The sequence below is a fragment of the Lagopus leucura genome, unplaced genomic scaffold (genome assembly GCF_019238085.1).
Source record: "Lagopus leucura isolate 7727_CA_CO unplaced genomic scaffold, USGS_WTPT01 Super-Scaffold_1, whole genome shotgun sequence".
Lineage (NCBI taxonomy): Eukaryota > Metazoa > Chordata > Aves > Galliformes > Phasianidae > Lagopus > Lagopus leucura.
The window spans coordinates 32,993,778-33,020,480 of NW_024962250.1; the positions used below are offsets into that span (position 1 = coordinate 32,993,778).

The following is a 26,703-nucleotide window of genomic DNA, read 5'->3' on the forward strand; positions in this document are numbered from 1 at the left end:
TGATCTCCTTCTTGTGACTCTAAGGTAAGCAAGTGCAGCTTCAAGTGGCTATTGGCATCTTGTCCTTCCTCCTTGAGCCAAAATGGCTGCTTCACTGTCACCCAAGCTCAGTGCTGCTCTTCACCAGTGACTTTGGAAAGAGCCAGTGCTCCTCCAGCCTTCTTGCTGCAGCACAAGGCTGCACTTCCTCTTTGGAAAGGCTCCAGTCTCCTCCTGAGCACTGGGTGCAGGTTTGGGTGCCGCAAGATAATGACTTAAATGATTTAAAGTCATGAGAGTGTTGAAAATGAAGGTTTTGAAGATGGGGAAGGATCTGGGATGGAGAGCAAGGTGTGCGAAAAGTTGCTGAAGTCCTTTGGTTTGCTCAGCCCAGAGCACAGAGGATGAGGGGACACCTTACTGTAGCGTGCAGCTCCTCACAGGGAGTGGAAGAACAGCGCTGAGCTCTGCTCTGTGTGACAGTGACATTTAGAGGGCTGTGGCGAGTTGGGGGCACGTCATCTACCTTGGGGGTTATTACTCACAGCCGTCAAGCACAGCACTGAGCTCCTTCTCAGCCAGGAAGTTCCAGGGCTGAGGACTGTCATGGCACGAGAAGCACCTCGTGTTGCTTATTTCTGCTACAGACTGCGACTTGCAGTGAGAAGGGATGTGTTTGTACAGCAGGGAAATTCAGAGGCATAGTGTTGAATGGCTAAAGGAAATGGTGCCTCTGGCACCAGCCAGCAGCTCAGGCTGCTCTGGGCCCCATCCAACTTGGCCTTGGGCACCTCCAGGGATGGGGCACCCACACCTTCTCTGGGCAGCCTGTGCCAGGCCCTCACTACTCTTGTAGTAAATAATTTCTTTATAATATCTAATCTAAATCCACTCCCTTTTAGTTTAAAGCCATTACCCCTTGTCCTGCCACATACCCTTCTAAAAAGTCCTTCTCCAGGTAGTCAGAGCCTGTATAAGAAAGCACGCTGGCTAACAGCAAGGAGTAAACCTGCTAATCTCCAGGCTGGGTCAATAGCTCTCATTTCTGAAGATCAATTTCTGCTTCCTTTCATCTTTGTTTCTCTCTGTGCCTTTGCCTGACCCAAAGCTTGCTCTCACTCAGCCCCCTATTGCGCTGCCCATTCCTCTGGCTCAGCAGCAGCACAGGATGGAGCAAAGAGGTGGGGACTCCAGTCCCAGAGAGAAATGCAGAGCAATTGCCAGGCTGTTCTGTCCCTAGGTTTCTATAGCCATCATGCAGCAGTGAGCAGCTGCCTCCAAGTCAGGTTTTTCTGGGACCTTCCACCTGCTCCACATGTACTGCAGAATGCTGAGGCCAAGGATAAGTGTGTGCCCTGCCCTCTGCACACTGCAGGCCTTTCTTCAGGCTGTTACTGCCAAGCATCTTAAGTGCATACATCTTCTGCCTTTTAAACTAGAGATTTCAGTGCAGCCAGCTTTCACCTGCTGATCCCTGGGAAGTGATTTGTGAGCAGTAATGAGCACAGGAGCCTTTCACCTCGAGGACATCTCTTGGCATCCAGCTCCCTGCGCAAAAAGTGCTGACTGTATTTGGGCTTGTGCCCAGGCCGGGAATGCTGCTCATGAGCTTCTTTGTTTGGCAAGCCTGTGAGTGATGCTTTGCTGGGGGTGAGGGTGTGGGGATGGGCATTGCTGACCTCCATGGGGCACAGTCCATCAAATCTCTGCTCTTAGACCTGTGCTCACAGCATTAAGATTTTGGGAGAAGTGAGAGGTAACGGCTGCAATTCTGGAGACACCCAAGGTCAGGCTTGGCAGGGCTGTGAGTACCTGACCGAGCTGTAGGTGACTTTTCTCATTGCAGGGAGTTGGACTGGATGGCCTTTAAGGGTCCCTCCCAACTCAAATGATTCCATGATTCTATGTCCAAGAAGCAGTGGGTGGCTTTATCAAAACCCTCCCCATCTGCAAAGGCTGTCTGGAGACAGAGATGGAGGGGAAGGCACTCATCTGCAGATCTGGGGTCAGTGGGGACATTGGGGAGGGGAAGGTGGGGACCTTTGTCCCCTCACCACTGGCAGCTTCAAGGAAAGCAGTGTGAGGCTGTGTGGCACATGACTGGTAATGAGCAGATCAGCTGTTGGCCAAAGTGCAGTTACACATTGTTGCTTGAAGCTGCTCTCTTCCATCTGAGCTCACTGAAAAATACACAGAGTCTGTTATTAGTAATTATGGGGTTGTTATTAGTAATTATGGGGCTGAGGGTACTGCTGGATGCAATGGCTGTTTGCTTTCATCCCCTGCTGCTGCCCTCCCTTCTACATCTCACTCCCCAGAGGCTCTTCAGGCTCCCACAGATTGCCAAGGACATGGGGAGCTTGGGAGAGGAGCTGAGAGCACAGTGGCTGCTGGGACTGAGCAGGGCTGAGGTGGGTGCTGGGGAGGGCTGCTTCCTGCACCGTGTTCCTGCACCACCTGCATGTGTGCTGAGCCCATCACGTGTCCAGGATGGTCCAAGGTCCGGCCGGGAAGGAGCTGTGCAGGCAAGTGCTGCAGCGACATGGGGAACAGCCTGGCTTTCCTCCTTGGTGTCCTGCAGCTCCTTGGTGAGTATTGCCTAGGGCCACACTGTGTGGAGAGAAGGGTGACTGAGAGATGACTTTCCCATTTCCTGTGTACTTTACCAATTGTTTTTCGTAGGAGAGCTGTAGGCTCTTGCGGTGTGTTTGTGTTGAAATAGCAAAATGCATTTCAAACTGGGCAAAGCGAAGGATGGAGGCGAGCTCGGGAGCCCAGGCTGCAGTGTATGTATGGCCCTGCTGCACCTCTGCAGCTCAGGTTTTTCTGGTCCTGCCTGAAGCCTGCAGCTCTGCACTGCAGGATCTCTTTTCTGTTAAATATGCATGTTGCTTTGATGTTCAAGGACTGCGCTTCCCTGGAGACCAGGCTGATTAAATAGCACGCTGATATCTCCCAGGCTGTGGAGGGTGCAGGAATGTGTCAGTGCAGCTGCATGAAGAAAAGAGGGTATTGCAGGAGTGGGTTAACCTCTGCAGCCCTGGGACCCCGGCTCTGAGATGGGCAGCACATGGAGCAGGGCTCACTCCACAGCACATCTTGCAGCTGTGGGAGTATGAGGTATGCAGTGGGGCCTTTCTGCCAGAGCTTTAGTAGAGTCAAAAGGACACGAGTCCATAGCATGGACAGAGCAACCCACATTGACTTTTCGGAGTCTTTTCCATTCTGAAGCTCTATTCAACTCTAAGCCAGCAAGGACCTCACATCGATCCTAGCCTTCCTTCTGTTAATGACAACTTGCTCTTGCTGTTTCTCAGGAACCCCCCCCCCCCATCCCCCCTTCCTGAGGCAGCTGGAAACCATCTCTGCTGTCCCCCTGCTCCCCCCTGTCCAAGCTCCTTGTGGCTGGGCTCCAGCACCTGCTCCTGTGTTCTGCCTTTCATTCAGGTTAAAAACATATTGTTTCCTCTTTTTCCTCTTCATTCAACCGTGGTTCTGCACAACGAATGGTCTCAGCAGAGCCGCTGGCAGACTCAGCCACTACAAATCTGCAATTATGCTCTGAAGTGATCATTGCACACTGATAAAGCCTCTGCAGTGCTGCTTAGCACAACCAACAGATCTCCTCCCATCTTTGGGACTCACAGAGCTCAGGCACTCTGCAGTGCCCCTTCTCCATCAGCCATGGCCATCCAGACCCCCCCCTCCTCCTGGCCTGGGGTCTCCTTCCCAACCCGACATCCAGCACCCAGGTGACATTCCTGCCTGCTCCTCCACCAGATTTGTGTGTATGCTGTATTCCTTCCTCCCTCCTTCCTTCCTTTGTTCCTGAAAAGACTAAGCATGTTGAGAGGGAAAGTTTTTGCTTTTCTTTTTTTCTCTCCCCTCACTTTTCTGTCTTACCATTCATTCATTTGAATTAATTGACTTTAGGCTGCTCGAGGGGCTGGAGCAGAAAGCAACCTTCCCTAGGGCTGATGTCTGGGCAGGGCACCATGAGTAGGTATCACACTGCACCATCATCATGATCCTGTGAGCCTGTGAGGGTGGTGCTGCTGTTCCCAACCTCAGGCTTTTGGGCACCAGTGCTGCTGCTCCGCTGAGCCCCAGATGTGATGCCAGCCAACAGTTTGTGCTACACATGCCGAGCATGTCAGGGGAGGGTCAGCTGGTGTCAAGAAAGGCTTCTGCACCAGAGGGCGATGGTTGTGGAACAGGTTCCCCAGGGCAGTGGATACAGCCCTGCCGAAGTTCAAGGAGCATTTGGATGATGCTTTCAGGCTTAGGATTTGGATTTGAGGTGGCCTTGTGTGGGGCTAGGATTCAGACTCAGTGATCCTTAGGGTGACCAATGTGATGGTGAAGGCCTTCCTTCACGTCCTTCAAAGCCTAGTAGGTCACCTACCTGTTGCCTCAGTAAATATGGATGTTGCCACTGCAGAGCCATGGGAGGAGTGGGAGATGAAAGAGAAGTCACAGTCTTGATGCCCCAGGTTTGAGGTGGTGCTATGGTGCAACACAGGTCTGAATATTGCAAGTGTGGCTGCAAACCCCGCTACTGGCTGTGATGTCCTTTGAGGTCTGGTCCATGCTGGGACATTACTCAGTCAGTACTGGCTCACATTTGCTTCCCTGCTCCTCCTAGCTGCCACCATGGCTGCCTACAAGAAGTGGATTCCTGACACCAATTTTGAAACGGCGTCCAACTGGGATAAAGAGCGAGTCCCGTGTGCCAGAGACACGATTCACTTTGAGAAGGACAAGGTATTGGAGTGATATTTTTGTTCTTTCTGATGATATCAGGCATGCAGAAGGCCCGTTACCTGCCCATGGAAAGCACGCTGAGGCTTTTTATTTTTGCTCTCTTTCCAGGTGGTCTCAGTGTTTGTCAGGTCTACCCACGCTCTAATGGACATGGTGAGCACTGCACAGCTGGGGGTTGGTGTGGGGGAGGCTGTGGTGTGCAGCCCCTGTGAGTTCACAGTCCTCATGTGCCGTGATCCTGTCTGACCACAAAGGAGTCAGAAAATCATTAAGGTTGGAAAAGACTTGTAAGCTCACCTATTCCAGCAGCCCGCGTACACCAGTACTGCCAAGTGAGCCCTGTCCCTAAGTGCTAGCCCTACCTCCCCTTGAGCACCTCCAGCAGCAGTGAGGGCAGTCCGTGCTGGTTGGCACTGCACAGAAATCAGCCAGGAGCAAAATGATCAGTTCCAAGATTCTGTTTTCATTTTGACAAGTAGGGAGGAAATGCCCCCTCCCCCCCTTCCCCTCCCCAAAACACTTTCTCTAGAAAGAAATTAACTTTTCCTCTGGGATGGAAGGAAAGAGCCCTGCCACACAGCTCTCTGCAGCAGCTTGCTCATGGCACAGCTGGTGTGGAGCAAGCACTAGCCCTGGGCTGAGGCTAAGTGAAGCTGGCAGAAAAGCATTTTGAAATGAAAACAAACCATTGTGGGAAATCCCAAAACATTGCTCAAGAAAATTCCTTTCAAATGCCATTGTTTTTCTGATTTTTCTTGTGAGTTATTAACCCAGAGGCGGTGAGACAGGCACAGGGCTGTGCTGTAATACATGTGGTGATGGAGGCCTTGGCTGCACCATGCCAACACCCAGCAGTGTCTCATCCAGCAGGATGGGACCGTGGCAGAGTTTTCTTCTCAGTTTTAGACTCAGCAGAAAATCAGGTTTTGCTCTTTTATCGGCCATTAAATACAAATGAGCCCTTGAAATTTATGTGGTGTAATTTGTTCGGGCTGTCTTCCCCACTAATGGTTTTGATGCTTTAATAACGCCCTGCACCGCATTTAATCCCGCTACAAATATTTGGAGGAGTTACTTTATTTGTACGGCATTTAAAATATGAATTTTGGAAGGAAAGAATGTACTTGGGAAACGCATGTGAATGTAATGTAATAAATGATGTGGAATTTACCCAGAGAAGAAAAGAGCAAAATATCACTCCAGTAGATTTTATTTTACTTACAGATGAATGTATAATATTTCTAAAGTACTTTCATCAGAGGACTGCAAAGTGCATAATTGCAAAGCAGCATTATTCACTACATCATTAGCCTTTCAAAAACAAGCTAAAGAGCCAAAACTAGAAAGCCCCAAGGCTGGCCATGTGCTGGGAGCAGAGGCAGAGCGGCATCACACCAAGGGTGGTACCTGTGGGTGCAGGGCTGGAGGCCTCGGCTGGGTGCTCAGGGCAGGTTTCCTAGCAATGATGGGTCAGTTCAGGGCAGCTGAGTGACACCAAACTCCTCCCTGTCACCGGTCAGGCTGCCATTCTGTGCAGCTCATTCAGCAGCGCTTCTTTGCAAGCACTGCTGCTGAGCATCTGAACTGCAAGTGGTGGGGGAGTCAGTGTCCTGAAGGTGATTCCAGAATTCCAGAACTGTGGAGATGTGGCACTGAGTGGTCAGTAAGCATGGTGGGATGGGTTGGAGTCGGATTTGGTGACTTCAGAGGTCTTTTCCAACCTTCATGATTTTCTGATTCTAAGATTACCCAGCTTGCAGCTCTCTCCTCTTTGGAGCATCATCATTGGCAAGGAGCTGTCCCACCAATTTTCCAGGCGTTGTTATGAATTTTTTTAATTTCACCTCCACCACCTCTCTCTCTCCCATGTGCTGCCATACTGTGTGGTCACCAGGTGATAAGGAGACTGCCAAGATGAAGGATTTTACAAAATTGAAATCAAGCACCTGAGCTGTTCTGCCACTTGTGGAGACAGCATGAAATTGGGCAGTAGGGTCGTTAGGAAGCAAATAGGTTTGGAGGCTTTTTGCAGCAAGGCAGGGCTGCACCTGTTCATATGCTGGCCTTGCCGCGCTGGAGAATTAATCACTTAAATCAGCAGGAATACATTAAGCTTTGGAGTCGCCATGGAGATGCTATACAGCCTTTGGCCAAAAAAAAATAGGAGCTCGATGTTTGCTGTGGTATCACAAGAGGAAATTCATGGCTGGGGAAGGGGCTTGGCTTTCATTGACTTTCATAAGGACGGGGCCAAATATGCAGGGGATGCAGGGATGCATCCCCTGCATGGTGGATGCATCCCTGGTGCATGGTGGGCAGAGGAGTGGTAGGAAGGCTCCTGTACTGCTTTGCCGTGCACCCCATGTCCACTGTTGCCTTTTGCACAGCTGCTCAGTGGATGTGCAGGGTCACAAAGCCCACTTCCCTCAGCTTCAGGGGAAGGCTCTTTGTTGTCCCATTTGACGCTTGTCCCTAATTCAACTACATGCTAAATCCAAATCCAGCTTAAATGTAAGTGACTTTGAAGCATAACCATCACTATTAGGCTGGATTTTCCATGGTCTTTAGCTGCCTAAAATTGCAGATAAATATTTAGTAGCTTCCAGAGAAGCCTGAAGGTAAATCCACCAAAAGAAAAAAGAAAAAGAGGTGCTTGGTGCAGTGATGCTTAACAGGCCAGCGTGTCACTGGAAGCCCATGACCCAGCAAGGAGCCCAGCACCCTGTGCGCCACTGGTGGTCGCAGGGCAGCTCTGTGTCGTGCATTGGGTTCTGCTGTCCAGCCCAGCTGCACCACATGGTGTGTCTCACACGAGTCCTGGCTCAGTGCTGGCCAGCGGTTGCCCTTGGGAGCAGGGCTGATGTCGCTTTCTATTTTTGGGGTGCAAGAGTTGGGTTTAGCCAACCACGTGGGCAGAGCAGCCTCATTTAGTGCACACGGTCCAGGGGTCAGGGCACAGTGTGAGCATTGCCTTCTGCTTGCTGCTTCTCTCCAGCTCGGGGGAAGAACACCTATGTGCTGGGCATCTCTGTGCTTTCAGCCTCCAGCACTCATTCCAGAGCCTTCGAAGTGCAGCTGCCCCAACCCTGTCCCTGCTGCCCAGACAGGAACAGGAATGTATGGGGCACCGGGGTCAGACCAGGACCTCAGTTTCCAGCTTTATATTTTTAGCTGCCTAATTGTGAGAGCAGAATGTACTCGGCTTTGCTGCAGGATGCTCCCGCTTGGTTCCTGGCAGAGATTGATCTTGAAATGCCAATTGCTCTCCGGGGTGCTGGCTCTAATGAATCGCAATGGTTTGTGCTCATCCCAGGCACCACGCTGCCCTCCCCCTGCTTCCGAAATCGCAGGAATGCAGGTTCAGGTGCCCCAGAGAAGGAAATGTTTTCCCTTTTCCTGAAACGAAGGTAAAAAATGTCATGGCAGTGCGTGTGTGGCAGCACATCGTTACAAGCCCGAACCCTGCAGGCTGTTCTCCAGCAATGCTGCCGCTGAAAGCCTGCCTGAGGACGAGGTGCGATGGAGCAGCCTTTTGCAGCCGTCCGTGCCTATAACTGCCTGAGAGCATTTGTTGCTAGCAGTAGGAGGAGCCTACAGAGCCTGAGGTGAGCAGAGCGTTGTGCTTTGGGGGGCTGGGTGCCACAGCACCACGGGGGGCTGGTGGCCAGGTGGGTTCTGGTGGCCAGGATGCTGGAGCAGCTCTGGCTCTGTGTTGCACCTCCAGCCGCTCTCCTGCACTCTCTGCCCTTGACCAAGGAGTGGAGTTGAGAAAAATGAGTGGAACTAATCTAGAGTAGATGTGTCAATAGCCCTAAGCTTCTGTTTGCAGTCTGCAGCCATAGCTCAAGTGCCTCATCCTGATGCACACTCCCACAGGTGCCAATGCTACACGTACCCAGTTGCTGTGGGCGCTGTGTCTTTGTACTCATTTGTCTGGCAATGCGATGCAGATGCTCCCGATGTCCCCTCATCCCTGTGCCCAGCCCAGCCACTTGTGTGCAGGCAGTGGGCACAGGGACTGCTTCACCAAAAAACAAGGGACCGAGTGATGAGCAGACGCAGCAGGGGAACCTGATCCTGCATTAATGAGAGCACAGCTGCACTGCTGCCACATGGCCCTGCCTTGCAGGGGGCAGGCGGGGACATGTGCAAGGACAGCAGCCAAGCCCTCATTAGCTTGCAGGGGTTGATGCCACAGTGATGATGTCCTGCTGGCATGCTGCTCTTCCGTGCCCTGCCTGCTGCTGGGGGTGAACATAGATGAGTGAGCTACTTGCTTCTAGCCAAGCGGTGATGCTGCGATGCTCCAGGCCCAGGAGTGAGGCAATAGTAAGAGAACAGCAGGATGAGGCTGGGCCCAGCAACATTGGGCTGGGAAAGGAGCTGAGGATGCAAGTGTGAGCTTCATCCAAGAAGGAGAGCGGGCAAAAAGAGCCTCTAAGGAATTAATGCTGCCCTGCCTGCCTTCTGCCTGTCCACCTGCTATCTGCAGGCTGCAGATGCCCAGCAAAGCAGGAATTTAAGAGGTGATGCAGAAATCCACTTTCTCCAGTGCTGATGCCTTTGGTGGGTGATGGCACACATCCTGTGTGAGGTGGCATAGTTCATTACTGGAGCGGAGCTGGGGTGTGCCAGAGGGTGGTTAAAAGCCACATGCTCAGGTCTTTGCTGTTTGATGAGAAGAAATACAGGTAGTTCTGCAGAGAAGAAAAGCAGAGGTAGCTTTTGCCTCATCTTCCTCTCCCTCTCTTTTGCATTTCAGCAGTTTCATTTTGCTTCTCAGCAGTTTCATTTTCACTTACAGGTTAAGGTAACAGGACAGCAGCACGATGCTGGGATTGCACGTGTTGGCTGAGAACTGGGAGGGGGGGAGGGGGGGGAGGGGGGGGGAGGCTTTCCTGTCTTTTTTTTTTTTTTGTTGGCTTGGATGAGAAAAATTATGACTGTATTTCAGTTGTCATTACATTTGGTAATGAAGACCAAGGAGATAAGTCATCTACCAGTGTCAGGGATGGGAAATGATTAGTGAGACTGTGAGCCTGCTGTATTAATGGCAGTGGAGTAGAGGTTGGCAGGAGCCAAGGAAAGCAGACGAAACTACCAGCTTTTGGCTCTGTTCCTTTGGTACATGTCACTGCTCAGTTCAAGATGTACTTGGAAAGGGGCCCAGCCTATATGTAATTCCTATACAAAACTCCCAAATGCAGAAAGCTGCTGCCCAACCAGAGACTCTGTTTGTGCTCTGCAGTGATCCCAGTTGCTTAACCCTTTGCTCTTTTAAGGAGAGAGAATGTGCAAACCTTTCACAAACTAAGATGCTTTGGACAGCAGTGCGTGCACCTCAGGGGATCTTGCCCAGCTCATTTCAAACCATTGAGTGGCTCCCCACTGACTTCCATTAAGGCCACTGGTGGAGGGAAAATGGCATCAGCTGCTGGTGCTAGGGCCAGCCTCAGAAACTCCTGCTGCAAAGCAGAAGTGTGGAGTTCTCTCTTGATTTTTGTTCTCCTGCAGATGAGGCAACTCCACTGCCCATCTCACAGTGCACTGTTCAGGTGAGTCGGGCTGGGACACCACAGTTGTGTCCTCATGGGACATATGGACAGCTCTTCCTGGGCTGGAAAACTCCCTGCAGCCCAGGGCTGTGGCCTTTGAGGTGGAGGAGTCACTGCATCTTCTCCAGAGAGGTCCCACCTCCTCCCTGCTCTCTCCACATCCAAGCCAAGAGCCGGAGTAGGCTCTTACCAGGCTGTCTTTCTTTGCTCTGGGCATAATGCATTCACAGAACGTTCTTGCATTGCTTCTGGGAGCAGTGAGAGTGATGCAGCTCACACATATATGTACGTAGTTGTCAAAGTATGGCCTTTGAAGTTTTTTCCTCCTCCTTGTTGAATTGTGAAGCTCCAAAGGAATAGCTTCCTGGACAGGAAAGCTCATCGCATCCTGCATGGCCCCTTGGGGATGTTTGAGATGCTCCAACACATAACTGTAGCCAATGCTCCTACTCTGCTGGGGTAGAGTAGGACTATTAGTAGAGGTAACTCTACTGGGGAAAGCAGTGTCCATCAGGCAGGGCTCACCCACCTGGAGATAGTGGTGAAAGACTGGCACTGCTCCAGCCATCAGTGGCTCAGGGAGAAGAGTCCTTCCATAGCATGTACCACCACCTACTCCTGTGTGGGCTCAGAGGAAAACTAACCAGGGCAGGGTACATTAATTGGTAAAGGAAGCTCCTAGCATAGAGCTTGGCCAGCTACAAGCAGGCTGAGTCCTGATCCTCAAAATGTCAGTAGACGTGACTTTTCGTTGTCAGACAAAGGGTAACGTTTATTTTCCTGGCAGGTCTTTCAGCCTCTCTCAGTGCTTCAGTGCTGGAAAAATTACCCAAGAGTAATAGAGGTTTGGAGAACATGATGGCATGGTTTCCAGTGAGGCACTGCTCATGCTATGGGCTCATCCATAGGCAAACATATCTTTCTGGCTGGTGGGGAGATGACATACCTTGGGGGTAGAAGATAGCCATACCTTAATAATCTACCTCTTCACTCCTTCCTCTTCTGCGTCCAGAGCAGAGCAACGTATGATACTGGTGAATCTGATATCACCACCAAGGTGGTCGTGTGTGGGACCGAGCACCCTTAGGCAAAACCACCTCCGTAGCAGAGCTATTACAGCCACATGCAGCACTCAGTCATAAGTCTCGCTTTTTCTAACCTACATGCATATTTAAAGACCAATTATGTCAATGTAACCTCAGAATCCTATCTAACACGTTTCTATGTGAGCACAGGCCACGGTGTGTGGGCACAGCTCAGCCTGGAGGGCTGCCAGCTGCGGGCAGGGAGGTGGTGGAGTCACCATCCCTGGAGGTGCTCAAGTACTGCAGAGATGTAGCACTGAGGGACACGGTCAGTGGGCATGGTGGGGGTGGGTTAGGGTTGGGCTGGGTGGTCTTAGAAGTCTTTTCTAGCCTTAATGATTCCATGATGCTACACTGCTGGAATGAGTGAGAGGAGAGCAGAGCCTTGAGCATCACTCACTCCTTGACGCATGAAAATACTGGGGGAAAACCCAATCTTTTTCTTTGGCAGTCTCTAAGCGGAAAATGAACTGGGCTGAATAAGCTGTGTGCTATGAGTGAGTCCCTGACTCAGTCACCTGCTGCAGCCTGGCCTGGAGCAGCTGTGCCAGCTGGTGGCTACAAATCCTCCCCAACCCAGCCCTGGGGCGGTGTTTGTCCTGCAGACCTCCCTCACACCAGGTGAGCATGGTGCAACCATTCTGGCTGTGTTGTCTGAGCAATGGCAAGAGAGCCATTGTAAGCCCCTATCCCTTAGTCAGTCCTCTGCCCAGCCAGAACTACTAGAAACTGTTACTCCCCAACAGCAGAGACACGTCTAAGCATAAAAGAATTAGGTTTTGCGTGGCATCCAAATGTACGAAGCCGTTTCAGAGTTATTAGGAGCATGTGTAAGCAGGAGGAGGAGGGAACTGTGGAAAGAGCTTAAGTTGCTTTTTCCTGCTCGTTTCCCTGAACGCTTCGTGATTTTCTGTGTTGCTATAAAATAAAGTGCAACCCTGCAGCATCCCCATCTGTAGAACACGGAGACAATACCTTTCCATTACACAGGGCACAGGGAGGGTGACTCCTAATGACTGTAAAGTGCCTTGGAGATGGTGAGTGCAATTGGCAATCTAATAATTAGCACTGTTATTTGATGACAAGCCTGGGTGGCTGGCAGCAGGGCCGCACAGTAACACTCTGCATCCCTCTCTCCCTTTAGTACCTTCCCCTGAATGGAGAATTTCTGCTGGCATCTGGCTCTGGGTTCGCAGCTTTCGATGGCAGCTGGGACCCGGGATGTGGCTCAGGTATGGTGTGCCAGGCTGACAGCCACCATTAACTCCCAAATCTGCCACCAGCACTGCTACAAAGGCCTTTGCTGTCCCACCTCGGTGCGGGGTGACTCACCCCTCTTCAATCCCTGCCTTCTCTTTGATGGCTTCCCTCACATCGCATCTTTCTTCCTCTGCTAGATCACCTGTCTTTTAAAAAAGTAATTATAGCCAGGGACGCTTTGAAGTTGTAGCAGAGAGGTAAATATTGTTTGTATTTTACCCTGCCTGTTAAGCATGCAGCCACATCAAAGCCCTCATTTGTTTTGCCATGGTATTGCTAAAGAAAATCAGTTACAGATTACACAGCTGGGCCCCCAAGTGCTGAACCATGTTTTGGAGCTGCCCTTCAGCCCCACAGGTGTCTGCACACTGATGTTTGGGCGCTGGCACATCCCTCAGCCTCCTGTCAGTTTCACACTGAGATTCCCAATGAGCCAGGCAGCAGCTTTTTGTCAGTGCTGCTTATTTACCTGAAAGCTGTTTGCTGGGGAGATGTATCAGAATCATAGAATGGTGTGGGTTGGAAAGAACCTTAAACCTCACCCAGCCCCATCCCTGCCATGGGCTGGCTGCCCCCACCAGCTCAGGCTGCCCATCCCACCCAGCCTTGGGCATCTCCAGGGATGGGGCACCATCAGCTCTCTGGGCTGCAGTGCCAGGGCCTCACCATCTTCAGTGTGAAAATTTTCTTCCTTATCTAAACCCACCCCTTTTCTGTTCGAAGTCATTTCTTCTTGTCTAATCACTACAGTACCTGATACCTGGTGCTTGGTACCACTCCAGATTTCCTGTAGACCCCTTTAGGTATGGGAAAGCCACAGTGAAGTCTCCTTGGAGCCTCCAGCATGGACAAGTCCAGCTCTCTCAACCTGCCTCTAGAGGAGAGGTGCTCCAGCCTTCTGGTTGTGCTCATAACCTCTTCTGGACCCACTCCAGCAGCTCCATGCCCATCTTGTGCTGAGGACCCCAGGACTGGGTGCAGGACTCCAGACAGGGCTTCATGAAGGCAGAGCAGATGGGGACAATCCTTTCCCTTGCCCTGCTGCTACCACCCTCTTGATGCAGCCTAGGATACCATTGGTTTCTGGGCTGCAAACACACAAGGCTTTGACCTGGCCATGTGATGCTCTCATGGGACAACAGGCATTTCTGGGCAGATTTCCCAAATGAATTCCTGAAAGCACAATTTTAGAATGAATGCAGGTAATCTCATGTGCTGTGTGATTTGGGAAGCTGTGGGGAAAGGAAAGCAAAAGCAGGGCACAGTGTGATCACCAGGGAAATGGCCAGTGGTAGGATGGTGCTCTGGTTTGGGGGTTATCTGCTCATAATAGGGCTGAGCATGTTTCTGCTGGTCTGCAAATCAGTTATCGTAACTGATTTTACCCAGTTCAACTGTAGTTTAGGCTTTGTGGCTGTTTTCCTCCCTAACTGTAAGGTTAAGCTTTAAAGAAGAGGAATAAAGAGCTCTGGGGCTGGAGTTTTGCACCAGCTTTACCCAAGCAGTGGCTGCAGGCTGGAGCCAGCTCCTGCTTCACCTCTCCTTTTGCTCATTTCAGGCGCAGTGCTGAGCTTTGCCAATGCTGAGCAGCACTCGTGGTTCAACCCCGAGCTGTGGCAGGATGTGTCCTACAGAGTAGACCTGGAACCAGCAGGCCGCATCTTCCTCCTGGACGAGGAACGTGTCCCATGCCAGTATGACCACGTCATCTTCCAGCCTGAAACCTCCTTCAGTGTAAACCTTGACTCATCGCGGCAAGAGATCCCCGTTCAGAGCATCTCACTCATGGGCCAGGTATGGGGAGCTGGTGGGAAACCATTTTGGCACCTCCTTCCCATGGAGCTGCAGCACTGCACCCTGATGGGTTTGGGGTTATTTCCCTACTGGCATCCTCTGTGCCACCGAGGGGCTGCCTTCCTGCCCCAGCCTGAGCGTGCCCTGTGGGCTCACAGTTGTCTCCCAGCTTTGCTTCCGTATCAGTGTATAATTGATCAGAGGGATAATTATAGAACCTCTGTCAGCCTGCTGTGCTGCAGCCCAGGCAGATGACAATCCCCATCCCTCTCAGTCGGGAGAGCCGAAGATCACAGCCTCTGCAGTGGAAACAGGCGCTGCCTTCAGAAGCGGGAGATGTGGAAGACATCTCATCAGTAATCTGTTATTTCCTCTGCCGCACTGCCCAGGCTCTGCCATTTTGGGGCCAGGCGTGAGGGGACCTGATAAAACCTGATTGTCCGAGTCCTCTGGCCTGGATGCGGAGCTGGAGTCGCACGGCAGCCTCTCGCTCTTCTCTCTGCAGGAGCTGAGCAGCACTGAGGCGTGGGCTGAGTACCTGAGGAGCCCCTCTGCCGCTCTGCAGTTCCACGGCAATGCCACCCTGCAGGTGACGGGCACCCGCTGTCCCCACAGCTCCGGCTGTGCCTGCGGGAACTTCCAGGTGAGGCACTTTGGGGGCAATGTCTTCCCACCTAAAGAAAGTGGGGAAAGGAGGGACTGACCCTGCCGTGCTCTTCTTTAGGATGGAGACCGCATCTGTGCATCACTGCTCAGGGCGGAGCAGTGCCCGGCACTGGCGTGCCACAGCCCTCTGCGGCCCCTCGGCCACTGCTGTGGGGTCTGTGGTGAGTGGGGGCCCACTGAGTTCGTGTTGTTTCTTTGAAAATAAAACACACACAGTGAGAGCAATGGGCGCTTATCCATTCATCTACCTGGCAGGTTGTTAAGGGGGATTTTTCGTACCGAGTTACTTGGAATGTAGTACCAAATTCATTAAAAATGCACCATATGTTCCTCTGATGTGCTCTCAAAAGCAGAGCGTTTAAAAGCCATTAGGAGAATTTCATGTTTCAGCAAGTGTTTGCCGGTGCTTTTTCCAAGGAAAATGTTTGAATCACCAAATGCAGCGCAGTGACACAGGGAACACGTGTCCCCTCCTCTGTGCTCACAGCCAAAGCCACGGCAGCGCTGCTGAGCCGCAGCCTTGAGATGTATCTCAATGCAGAGCTTCCTGTGGAAATATGGGGGAGGGGGCTTCCTGCTGGAATATCATGGGAAACAAACGCCCAAACCCACTGATGGGAAGGGAAGCGAGAGAGGCGAGGTTTCTTCAGGCCCCATTGCCTGGAGAAAGCCCTCCTAGAGCCCAGTGTGACCCAGCAATATGGACATACTGGGGGTTCCCAGGTGCCTTTTGGGGCAACCAGAGTCATGCTACCATCACAGTGCTCTGCCCCTTCTGGGCTCTGACTGTCTGTCTGTCTGCCTGCTTTTGAACTGCAGGAGCTGTTGTCACGCTGGATTTTAAGCCCGAATTTGACCTGCAGCAATACCGGGACAGAGTGATGCAAGCTTGGCTCAGCCTGGTATGTCCCAGGGATTCAGGGTGCTCCCCAGCTCCCCACCATCTGAAGCCTTCACCTACCAGGTTTGGCTTCTTGGATGTGCTGTATTGCCCTGGGGGCTGCTGCAGCCTCCCTTGTTCCCCGCAACACCCACTCTGCTCAATTTTGGTGAAAACTAGCTGCTGGCTGCTGGGCCCAAGGGGAGCTTGCTGGAAACAAGCATGGGGGGGGAGGGGGGTTTCTCAGCTCTGAGTTGTCTGGAGGAGGAACACAGCAGCAGAGATGGCAGCTCTGTGGTGGGGCTGCCGTGAAGATTTATAGGTGACCCTCACAGAACATCCATCATAGCTGTCTATAGAGAGGACTCATTTCTACCTGCTGCTCTCACGGGCTGTGTGTGTCTGTTGTGTTCTGGAAAGCCCAAGTATGCCGGTGTTCAGATGGCCATCTCCAAGGTGCACAGGGCTCAGACCTTCCTGGGACTCCTCCTGCGGGGCTCCATACCTGTCATCCAGATTGTGCTGGTCGATGGCGAGGCCGGGGTGCAGACAGGCACTGCTGCGGAGCAGCTGGCTGCAGACATCATGGGTGACATCGCACAGCATGGTAATGGCCTTCAGTTGCATCAAAGGAAACTCAGGTTGGATACTAAGAAAAACTTTGCAGCAAGACTGGCAATGCAGTGGCACAGCTGCCCAGGGAGGGGGGGGAGTCACTGTCCCTGGAGGTGTTCAAGAACCATGGAGATGTGGCACTGAGGGACGCGGTCAGTGGGCACGGTGGGGTGGGTGAGGTGATCTTCGAGGCCTTTTTCAACCTTAATGATTCTCTGATTCTGCAAACTCTGCCATTCTTGGTGTCATGGCTCTGGGACCACCCAGTCCCCCCTCGCCCCCTCCCACAACCCCATCCCTGTTGTGCCACCAGTGTGGTGCTGGGAGCTGTGGGCTGTAATAGTGGCACAGCTGGAGCTCCTGATTGCCTGCAAATGGCACATGCTGCGAAGAGCTTTGGTGCTCTGCCTGAGGTCCGTGTCCCTTCTGTCTGGTCTCAGATGGAACACAGACAGCTCTGTGCCTTCTTAACACACACATGCTCTGCTTTTCTAATGACTTCATTAGTGAGTTTTGCTTAGCCCAGAATTTCACAGTTTTAATTGTAGTGGTGTGAGTGGAACAGCACTGCAGGAGCAGGGGTATCAGGGTTGGCAGGGACCCCTGTGACAGCCCAGCCCTCTTGTTGCTCAGTGTCTGGCCCAAGTGAGTTCTGAATCTCTTCAAGGATGTGGACTCCACATCTCTGCATCACAGGGTGGTGCATCACAGCGTGGTGTTCATGTAGCCTTATACGCTCCAGCTCTTACCTCATTCCTTCCCGCCCCCCCATAGGTGAAGCTTTGGGCATTTCAGCTGGCAGAGTGGAGGTGGCCACTGGCAGCACTCTCGGCGGGCAGGTGGCAATCCATGCCTCCAGGCAGATCGCATCGGGGACTGTCCTGGGGCTGCTCTTCGCTCTGTTGGTGCTTGGAGGGCTCCTCTACTTCCGCAGGAAGGGAAAGCTGAGGTACGGACCGGGCTTTTGCAGCAGCATATGGTTTATGTTGGATATTAGGAAAAATGTCTTCTCAGAGGGAGTGGCAGTGCATTGGCACAGGCTGCCCAGAGAGGTGGGGGAATCACCGTCCCTGGAGGTGTTCAGGAATTGTGGAGATATGGCACTGAGGGGAGTGGTTTGATTGCCATTTTGGTGATGGGTTGATCGTTGGACTTGGTGATCTTAGAGGTCTTTTCTGACCTTAATGATTCTATGATTCTACATTGGTAACCCAGAGGCAGACCACGACTGTGCCATGCTCTGCTAGCTCCCACCGAGGGTCCAGCAAGGGTGGGTGGGAGGCCTGGAGTGGAGGGACATCCTCAGGAGATTACTTGGCACTGCACTGCACTGCTGGGCACAGCCTGCCATGGCTGCCCATGGAGATCTCCCATTCCTTGCAGCCTTCAGCTGGCAGCCTGATGGGAACAGAGAGCTGCAGCTGCCAGCTTCTAAATAGCAACGCATCAAAGCCATGCAAAGCAGTTCTGTAGATGTGAAAGGGGACTGCAGCTCAGGAAGCAGCTCTTCCCCAGTGCGTTCATCCCAACTCTCTGAGTGGGGGCAGGAGGAGCTGACCCTGAGCACTTTGTAGCACCGAGGGTGTTGCTGTCACTATGGTAGAGGTGTGCTGGTACCTGCTGGGGGGCACAGGACCTCTGCCGGCTGTGAGCCGGGATGCTTCCCCTGCCACTTGGCACGTGCTGGTGTAACACTTCCCAGCAATAAACCAGTGCCTCCATTTAATATCTAAAAAAACACTCCCAGCCCTGTAATTGCTGCCTGATGATTTATACTACACTGACACTTTGTTGGATGCCTGCCTCTGAAAACCGCTCTGTCAGCAGTGGGAAAGGAGGCTGTGCAGATCCCAGAGATGGACTGAGCCCGTGTCCCCAGCCACCCTGCCCCTGCCCTGCATCCCAGGCAGCTCCAGCCTGTGGGACAGTTGCTGGTCAGATTTTGGGGAGGGAGTTCCTGGGTGTGCCTCCCCCAGCAGGCAGTGCTCGGTGGGATACTGTGAGTGGGGACCCACTGCTCAGCCCCCCTTGGCTGCTGCTTGGGATGGGGAGCCTTAGGGTAAGAGAAACTCATAAAGCAAAGACGGTGATTAAGATGATAAAATGATAACTTGATAAAGGTAATGATAAAAAGTAATTAGTGTTTGTTGAGATTGCAGTGGGAGCAGGTGGCAATTCATTTCAGCTCAGGAAAGGAGCGCGATGGCTCAGAGGCAGAGCACAGCAGGGCTGACCAGCGCTCCCTGCAGGATGCAGCCCCGGAGCTGCGCTCACTGCTTTCCGCTCAACGTGCAAACGTCCCATTGCAAAGACAGCGTGAACCTTTTGTCCCCGTGCTTCCTACAGGCCTGCTAAAGTGGTGGCATTTCGGTGGGGGGCTGTATGGAGGGCAGTGGCAGGGCTGGGGTTTGAAGGGGTGATGCCACATCTGTCCCCAGGCTGCAGGCACTGCATCTCCCCCGACTCTGGGACACAGCAAAGGACCTGAAGAGCCCCCAGGCAGAAAGTGGGAAAGGCTTTGACAACCCCATGTTCGACGTGGTGAGTAGCCCCGCTGGGGGCATGGGGGTGCCTCAGTGGGGGGTTTCTTCCCTTCCCTAGCCAGTGCTTCTCTCTCCTCACTGCTGCAGGAACTGCCAGGCGCTGGCAGTGTGGAGAAGACGCTGCAGAAGATGGCTCCCGAGGCCCGCCAGGTGTTCTATCTCAACCCCATGTATGACCCCAGCGAGACTGAGACTTGATGGCACAGCCACAGCCATCCCAGGGACACCGTTATGTGGCTCCTGGTGAGGTCCAGGCCTGAATAAAAGTGTTGGTGAAGGAAATCATAAACCTTCTTCCACAGGGCTCAGCCACAGCCTCCTGGTGCCCCTTCTGTTTCCGTAATGTGAGTTTTGGTGGTGCTGCTCTCTGTAAAGCAGCAGTGAGGTATGAGTCTGGCCCTGGCACTGTGGCAGTGGCCAAGGGATGGAGGGGACAGGCATTCTGCTAGCATGGGTTGGGGCAGTAGTGGCACAGGGTGGACCTGATGATGTTTTTGGTGCCACGTGCCAGCTCAGGCACCAGCTCTTTACACATCAAGTCTAATGGGTGAGCCTGAAGGTACTGAAATATATGCAAATGTATGCAGATTTACACTCTGCTGAGTTTTCAGTAGGGCTCGTTGGCATTTCCATAAGGAAGCAGCTATTTTAAGTGTATTGTGTTTTGTTCAAGTCTCTGAAAGACACAATCCTTCTCACAGGGCTCCAGAGGCATCATGAGGTGTACCAGAGCCCTGCTGTGGGTGCAGGCACCAGAGCAGCACTGCAGCCAGCTCTGAGCGGCCTGTGGGCTGCAGGGCACAGGGCGGTCCCTGCTGCTCTGCACTCAGCACAGCCCCTAAACGCCTCTGCGCTTGGCTCTGCTGCTTGCCGGGCCCCATTCTTAAAATGCATTAGCAGCTCGAGGTCACTTACAACAGAGGCTTTAATTAAAGCCCAGATCAATTTTTGTCAGTGTGCTCGCTGGGCACGCTCTGTACTTTTCCTTCAGGAGCCGTTTGCTCGCTCACGCAGAGCGTTGCAGGGAGGAGGGCTCTGCACACAACGGAGCAACAGCGTTGTGGGGAGCGGGGGACAACACACTGCCCTCCAGCAGGGTAACGGCGGGGCTTTGGGATGCTCAGTCTCTGCTGAGATCTTGTGTAAACGAGGGGTTTTCGTGCACAGCCATCATGACAGTCTGAGCCATGGCTCAGGCTGCCAGGGGTTTTGCTGTACTCTCAGTGCTGAGGGTCGGGGTCCCAATGAGACAGGCTAATGCAGAGTGCATTAGTGCTAACGGCTGCGGCTCGGCAGTCTCTGCTTCCCAGGCCTTTAGCAGCAGAGGGGTTAATGGGCACCAACTGGCCGGGCTGTGCCCACACTCGGGGTGGTGTGGGGCACCCAGCAGCCATGCAGCTCCAGCTTCAGGCATGTGGCAGCGCTCAAAATGTCACAGAGCCGACAAACAGCCTGGGCCCGTTGTGCTTTTTGTAGCAGCCGAGGGACACGATGCGGGGCTGCTGGAGGGAAGGAGCAGGCGAAGCTGCTGCGGGGCAGTGGCCCTCACCTCTCATCAGCATTCAGAGCTCAGCGCCCATCGCGCTGCTCTTCCTCCCGGGAATACAGAGCAGCACTGCAGAAGAAGCTGGAAGCGGGCAGTGCTGCAAGAATCTGGGGGCTTTATCTATGCTAAAACGACCAATAAATCCGCATTCCCTGTGCAGTCAGGTGACAAAAAAAGTGCTGCATCTTATTGGGGAGCAGGAAAGATATTTACTGCAAGGCCGGGGAACGGCCGATTCCTGAGTTCGTGTTCCTCCTGCGGTTGGCTGCAGCACTGCAGCTGCTCATAGCGGAGCACGTCCCGCGGCGCTGCGCTGTCCTCGGCTCACCCCGCTGCCGCGGGCAGGCTGAGCTCCGCCAGGCCCCACAGCGCCGGTACAGCTGAGGGCCCCTCGGCTCTCCGTCCGTGGGGAAAGCGCTGCTCCTGCATGGCAGCCATCTGCCCGGCCCTTCCGTGCCTTTCGGTGAAGGCGACAAGGAGCACGAGGCTGCTGGAGAGCGGAATTCAAGCCGGGAAATGTTTGTAAGAGTGTGAGCAGATGGAAGACCACAAAACCTGCTGGCCATGCTACGGGTGGTCAGACCTGAGCAGGTGAATTCTTTCTGATGCCTTGTTGCTACTGAAGCTGCTTTGCACAGAGCAACCTGGAACGTGAGGTGCTCCAATAGCCCAGCAGCCATGGCTACAGCTCTTTTCTTCTTTCCTAGTCTCAGCTTAGCCCTGGCACATGGTCTGGGGTCACAACGTGACACTTGGCTCTCCTGGGGGCGCAGTTCTGTTCCCACATCCCTCTCTTCCCTTCAAGGCTCCCATTTCTCAGTGCCGTATGCTACCAGTGCCAGCTCTTGATATGCTTATGCAAAGGATGCCCAAGCTGGCCTTGTGAGAAGCAATTATTATGCTGGCCGTTTAGCAGTCCCACACTGAAGTCCCTGTGATTTCACTGGTGGACAAGGTCAGGCTGGACGGGCTCTGAGCACCTGATGGAGCTGTGGGTGTCTGTTCAGTGCAGGGGGCTGGACTGGGTGGCCTCTAAGAGTCCCTTCCAACTCAAACGGTTCTACAAAGCAAGAATTTACTAACATACAACAGCAGAATGCACCCACTGAAGAAGCTGCTTGCTCTCAGCACAGCTGTGCTGCAGACAGAGGTGTTGGCAGCTTTGTTTAGCTCTGAGCAGCTAGAAGGTATTCCAAAATATGCAGCCTTTTGTGTCAAAGTTCTATGCTAGAAGTGACCAGAATTTCCTGATGAAGTTCCTGAGTAGCACGTCCATCAGTGCCTCCATCACGGACTGAGGTAATGCCTGTGAAAGTGTCACAGACCAAATTATCCTCACTGTGCTTAACTGGATTCCTTACTTGTGATATTAGACCGGCAGCCTCCAGGGAGAAGAAAGCGCAGTCAGAAGAACATTCTGCTTCCAGTCTTGAATTTCCACATATTTCCACATTTCTGAAAGCTCTCCTGAGGGCTCAGAACTCTTAAGGTAACCAGAATTAGGAGCTGTAAGGGGAGAGATCTGAAAAGTGCGGTGGTGGGGACACAGAGAGGGATTCTGCTCAGCCAGATTTGAAGGGAAGGAAAAAATAAATAATGCATTCATACTGAGCAATTCATTTACTTTTCTAGAAACGTCCTCCTGCTTAAATTATAACCGAGCCCTGGCACTGCTGAGTGCTCTGATTTAATACCCCCATAATTAAAGACTTTGTTGTCATCTGAAGCCCTCAGTGTGAGGAGAAAAATCAACTCGAGAGCGGGAGAAACATTTTGTAAAAGTCAAAGGCTGATTAGCATGAATGCTTGTTGGAAGGCTTCCGGCACACAGACCTCGATCCTCCTGTCACCCTCAGTGCTGTGTGTGGGGCACCATTCACACATCTCTCCTTGAAATGTTTGCAGTGTTTCTTCAGCACTTTTTCTGCTTTGAAAACACGTGAAGTGTTTCTTATTTTGCCTCACTTCAGATGTCCAAACAGATCCTGCAGCCTCCTCATAAGCACAGAAGAGTTTGGGTTGGAAGGGATCTCAAAGAGCATCCAGTTCCCTCAATGCAGGGAAACGACCCAGCGGCTCAGGCTGTCCGGGGCCCCATCACCCTGCCCTTGAGCACCTCCAGGGATGAGGCACCCACAGCTCTCTGGGCAGCAGCGCCAGTGTGATGCCTTGGCCATAAGGATGTGAATCATTTGAGATGAATTAACTGTGCCCCTGCTTTGATGCAGGAGCTATTTGAGTACAATCTGAGGGCACATTTCAGCGCTGTAATTCAGCAAAAGGCCTCGCGCTGCTCCAGTGCATCCATCTCTACGTGCAGAAACATGCACCGCTCTTGTAGTGTTCAGGTATGGAGCTTCAAGGTACTTTTCAGTTTACATAAAGCTTCCATGGACAAAGTGAAGTTACCACAAGATGACAGCACGTGTCAGTGGTGGACTGTTTCCAGATGTCAAGACAGACGACTATAAACTTTAAAACCTCCCTCTTCTGCTTTATTGACAGGTAAATTGTTCAAAAATGTTCTCACAATTCAATAATTACAAAGACTTAGACTTACATTAAAAAAGTAAAAACCAGAAAACCCCCAAAGCAGTAGTGTCCAGCTCTAACTGAGCCCCTTTATCAATAATCTGAGAAAAAGAGCAAGTACTGTCCAACACTTAACGTAACAGGATTAAATGTTGACTAGAACACTCAGTTTTAACTAAAGATAAGTGCACGTCCTATACAGTGTTTCAGAAAAGAACATTAGCCATTGGTATATCATTAGCCCATTTAAACCAAATTTTAAATAAGTGACATCCAACTGTCATAAAATTGGCACAGAAGGCACACTAGTGTGACAATGACAAACTGGATATGCCAGCCACTGAATTAATTACAAGCTTTTAATGAAACATGGTCACAAATCTTTTGATTACTAAATGTATAATACATGGAAGCATGAGATTAAATATACACGCAAAACATCACCACTGCACGTGGGCCATAGCAAAATATACAGGAGTGTGTTGTGCATTTTTCTACATGATCAATACTTGATTAATAATCATGGGGTCTTCATGCAGATGAGGATACATTTAATGAGAAAAGCAGCACCCCCAGTTACACATCCTTCACATTCCACTTTGGTAACCAATAAACCAGAATGACGTTTTAGTGTGAGTCCCTTAGCTCCAGCAGCCTGCAAGGGCAATGCACCCACAGGAAGGCCTGCCAGCTAAGCATGTAGTGTGTCCTTACACCAAAAAGCCCAGGAGAAATGACTTCTCAGAAGGAGATAGGCAGGAACTACGAGTAAAATTCTCTTCACAGCAGTAATTACCAATATTTTAAAAGCCCTGACTAATGACAGGGATCGATGAGGACTAACAAGCGGGGTGTGGGTAGAAGATAACTGGTAGCAGTCCTATGTACAAGACTAAAAAGTTGGTAGAAAGATAGAAAGACTGTTACGCAGCTGAATATGTAATGGCTACATGAATGAAAAGGCCACGAGACTATAACCAACTTTTATTTGACATCCTGGTGATACTACTGATGTTGGGAACAACCGACAGCTTCCTCGCATTCTCCTTAAGATCTAGGAAACAAACCATTACGGGAAAAAGGGAGAAGTGTATTTTTTCTGAGGACGTAACTAGACTGCTTGCATTTCCTATCCAGAGGTCCAAATCGTGTCTAAAAGAATTTCCTGCTAATGAGATATTACATCATTCTATAGAAAAATAATATTCCTGATATTGTAGCAACATTATCAGTATCTCTCTATTTCTTTTTCAGTGTAAGAATAACAATATTTACTGGTGGCCTTAAATGCTCCTATGCAATAAAACTGTGTCACAGCTGTGCAGAAAGGAATCGACCGTAACCGAGCAGTGAACAATTCTGCATAAAAAGCTCAATTGCTATTTAGTAAAGAATTTTCTTCATTTCAATAGTTTGTATCTACAATCTGGATATATAATTACTCTTGTACAACTAGAGATTCGGTGTCAGTCTTGGCACTAGCATCCGAGACAGCTTTGTCCTGCTCCTGAGTGCTCTGAGGAGCAGCAGGTAACTGAAGCCAGGCGGGTGTGAGCAGTAGTGTTACGCGTCGCAGGTCGACTGGTCCAGTCCATCTAATGTGAGCTGATTCCTATGAGGAGAGTTGGGGCTCGGGGGACCACTGGGATTGGAGCTGTTGGATGGAGTAGAGTGTTTGGTAGAGTCTGAATCAGGCTGTTAACGAGAAACATTAAGAAATTACACTTATTTAAGATCAATTTCTTGCACTCGAAAGCTGTCAAGGCACTCAAAGGAGAGCAGCACGTAGCATATATTAGATTCATTGCATAGCTAAACACTATGCAAATCCTTTTATCATCTTTAACAGGCCTTAGTGCAGCTCTTCTGACATAACCTGAAATATGGCAAAGTGTGTGGAAATTGCTATACCCCAGGTTCCTCTACTTCAGCCAATGCAAAGCCTCCTTGATAGAACACATCTATCTGTTCACTGTTACTCTGCATTCACCAGCCTGAGCTTTTAAAGCCATTTTTATAGCCAAGGAGTAGGTTTATCTGTCCATATAAACACGTAAACAATTACAGTGAAATCACCTTCAATTTGGTGAGAAGGAAGGAAACGAGCACACAAACTCTTTACAAAACAGTGCCAGCAAGAAAGACAAGCACGTGCAGTGCCTGACAGAAGAGTGGAGGTTGCCAAGTACCAGGCGGGACGGAGGTCTAGAAACAGAACGCACTTACTGGAGCTGCCCTACGTCAATATCTAACAGAGACAGTCTATCCAGTTATTTCCCCAGCGTTAGACTGGTTGTTGGATATCTGCCTTCACAGGCTGGTCTCACTTCAACAGGATGGCTGGCAAGTTTCCCACTATTTTGGTGAGCTACAACTGTGAGCATTGCACAAATTCACAGCTTACAAAATAGCGCACAGAAAACATTGGTACTATGGCAGCTGGTTACTCTCAAGAAAGGGAAAATACATGTTTCATAAATGGACTGAAAGGTAACATCCTACCAGGGTGCTGTTCATCAGGCTCTGCATGGCTCAAACAACGCAAGACCCTTTGTAACAAAATGAACCGGATCATGCAGCGATAAAGCCACATGAGGAAAAGAAGTATGTAAGTAGAAGGTGCTATCAGATGCTTCTTTTCCAAGTTACAACTACTGTATATTAAATTTAACATGTCCCAAGAAACTGCAAGATCTATCAAAAAACGAACACGTTATAAAAACCTACCACTACTCCTGCCTACAGACAGCAAGTAGAGCAAGAAGCATAATCAAATTTGAGAAGGATGCTACAGAACAACAGGCAACTGAGATGCTCTATCATCAGCACCTTTCAAAAATCAAGATAGTTTTAGAAATGCCTACAGTTAGAGAGTCCCACGTTACATGCTTCTTTTAATGGTGATAAGCATTCTCTCAGTGAGGTGACACAGGAAGTCTGAGAACGGCTGTGATCAGAACTCGAGACAAACACTGACTTGGCATCCTTCAGAGGTCTGGCTTCTGGAAAAAGCAAGGTAGCCACCTCTCTGAATCCAGGATGTTAAATAGGGCTGCTAAAAATCGGGAGACTAAAAAGCATTAAAAATAAAAACAAATGCCTTCATCTAAGAGTTTGTCTCCCAGCAAAACTTCCTAATGCTTATCTCACACAGGTGGCATTTCAACAAAGCTTGCAAGAAGTGACACCCATAGCAAATCAAGGGGTGACAAATAAATCTATCATATAATCTCCTTGAATTCAGGGACACCACTCTTCTGCAGACACTTTCAGACTAGTGACTACTGGCACATAATTTTACATTTGCTAAAAACAGCTTTACACATTTTAAAATTCTATTCCTTTTCAAGTTACAAGACAAAAAGTTTTCCTTAAGGCAGCACAAAAAACTATTTAACTAAGTAGCACTTCTTTGCTCTTCTATGCTAATAGCCCAGAGAACATTTCTTGGAGCTTTGAGGACATTTCATCAATTAGACAAAAT

General features: G+C 50.9%; 2 protein-coding genes across 4 annotated transcripts in view; one reads left to right on the top strand and one right to left on the bottom strand.

Annotated features, from left to right (window-relative positions):
• The first annotated feature begins 2,484 nt into the window (after nucleotides 1–2,484).
• AMN (amnion associated transmembrane protein) lies at nucleotides 2,485–19,455 on the top strand. The gene is made up of 12 exons (XM_042873533.1): nucleotides 2,485–2,567; nucleotides 4,625–4,743; nucleotides 4,852–4,896; nucleotides 12,528–12,615; nucleotides 14,202–14,437; nucleotides 14,943–15,080; nucleotides 15,162–15,264; nucleotides 15,923–16,005; nucleotides 16,404–16,590; nucleotides 17,373–17,547; nucleotides 19,037–19,139; nucleotides 19,229–19,455. The coding sequence occupies exons 1-12, from the start codon at nucleotides 2,522–2,524 to the stop codon at nucleotides 19,337–19,339; spliced, it is 1,434 nt and encodes a 477-aa protein (XP_042729467.1). The 5' UTR covers nucleotides 2,485–2,521; the 3' UTR covers nucleotides 19,340–19,455.
• A 3,702-nt stretch (nucleotides 19,456–23,157) lies between these two features.
• CDC42BPB (CDC42 binding protein kinase beta) overlaps nucleotides 23,158–26,703 on the bottom strand; it is an 87,418-nt gene continuing 83,872 nt past the window's right edge. For all 3 annotated transcript variants that reach the window (XM_042870620.1, XM_042870547.1, XM_042870474.1), the window contains one exon: nucleotides 23,158–24,914. In XM_042870620.1, the coding sequence (XP_042726554.1) occupies nucleotides 24,783–24,914 (132 nt within the window). In that variant the 3' untranslated portion in view covers nucleotides 23,158–24,782. The remainder of the gene's footprint in view (nucleotides 24,915–26,703) is intronic.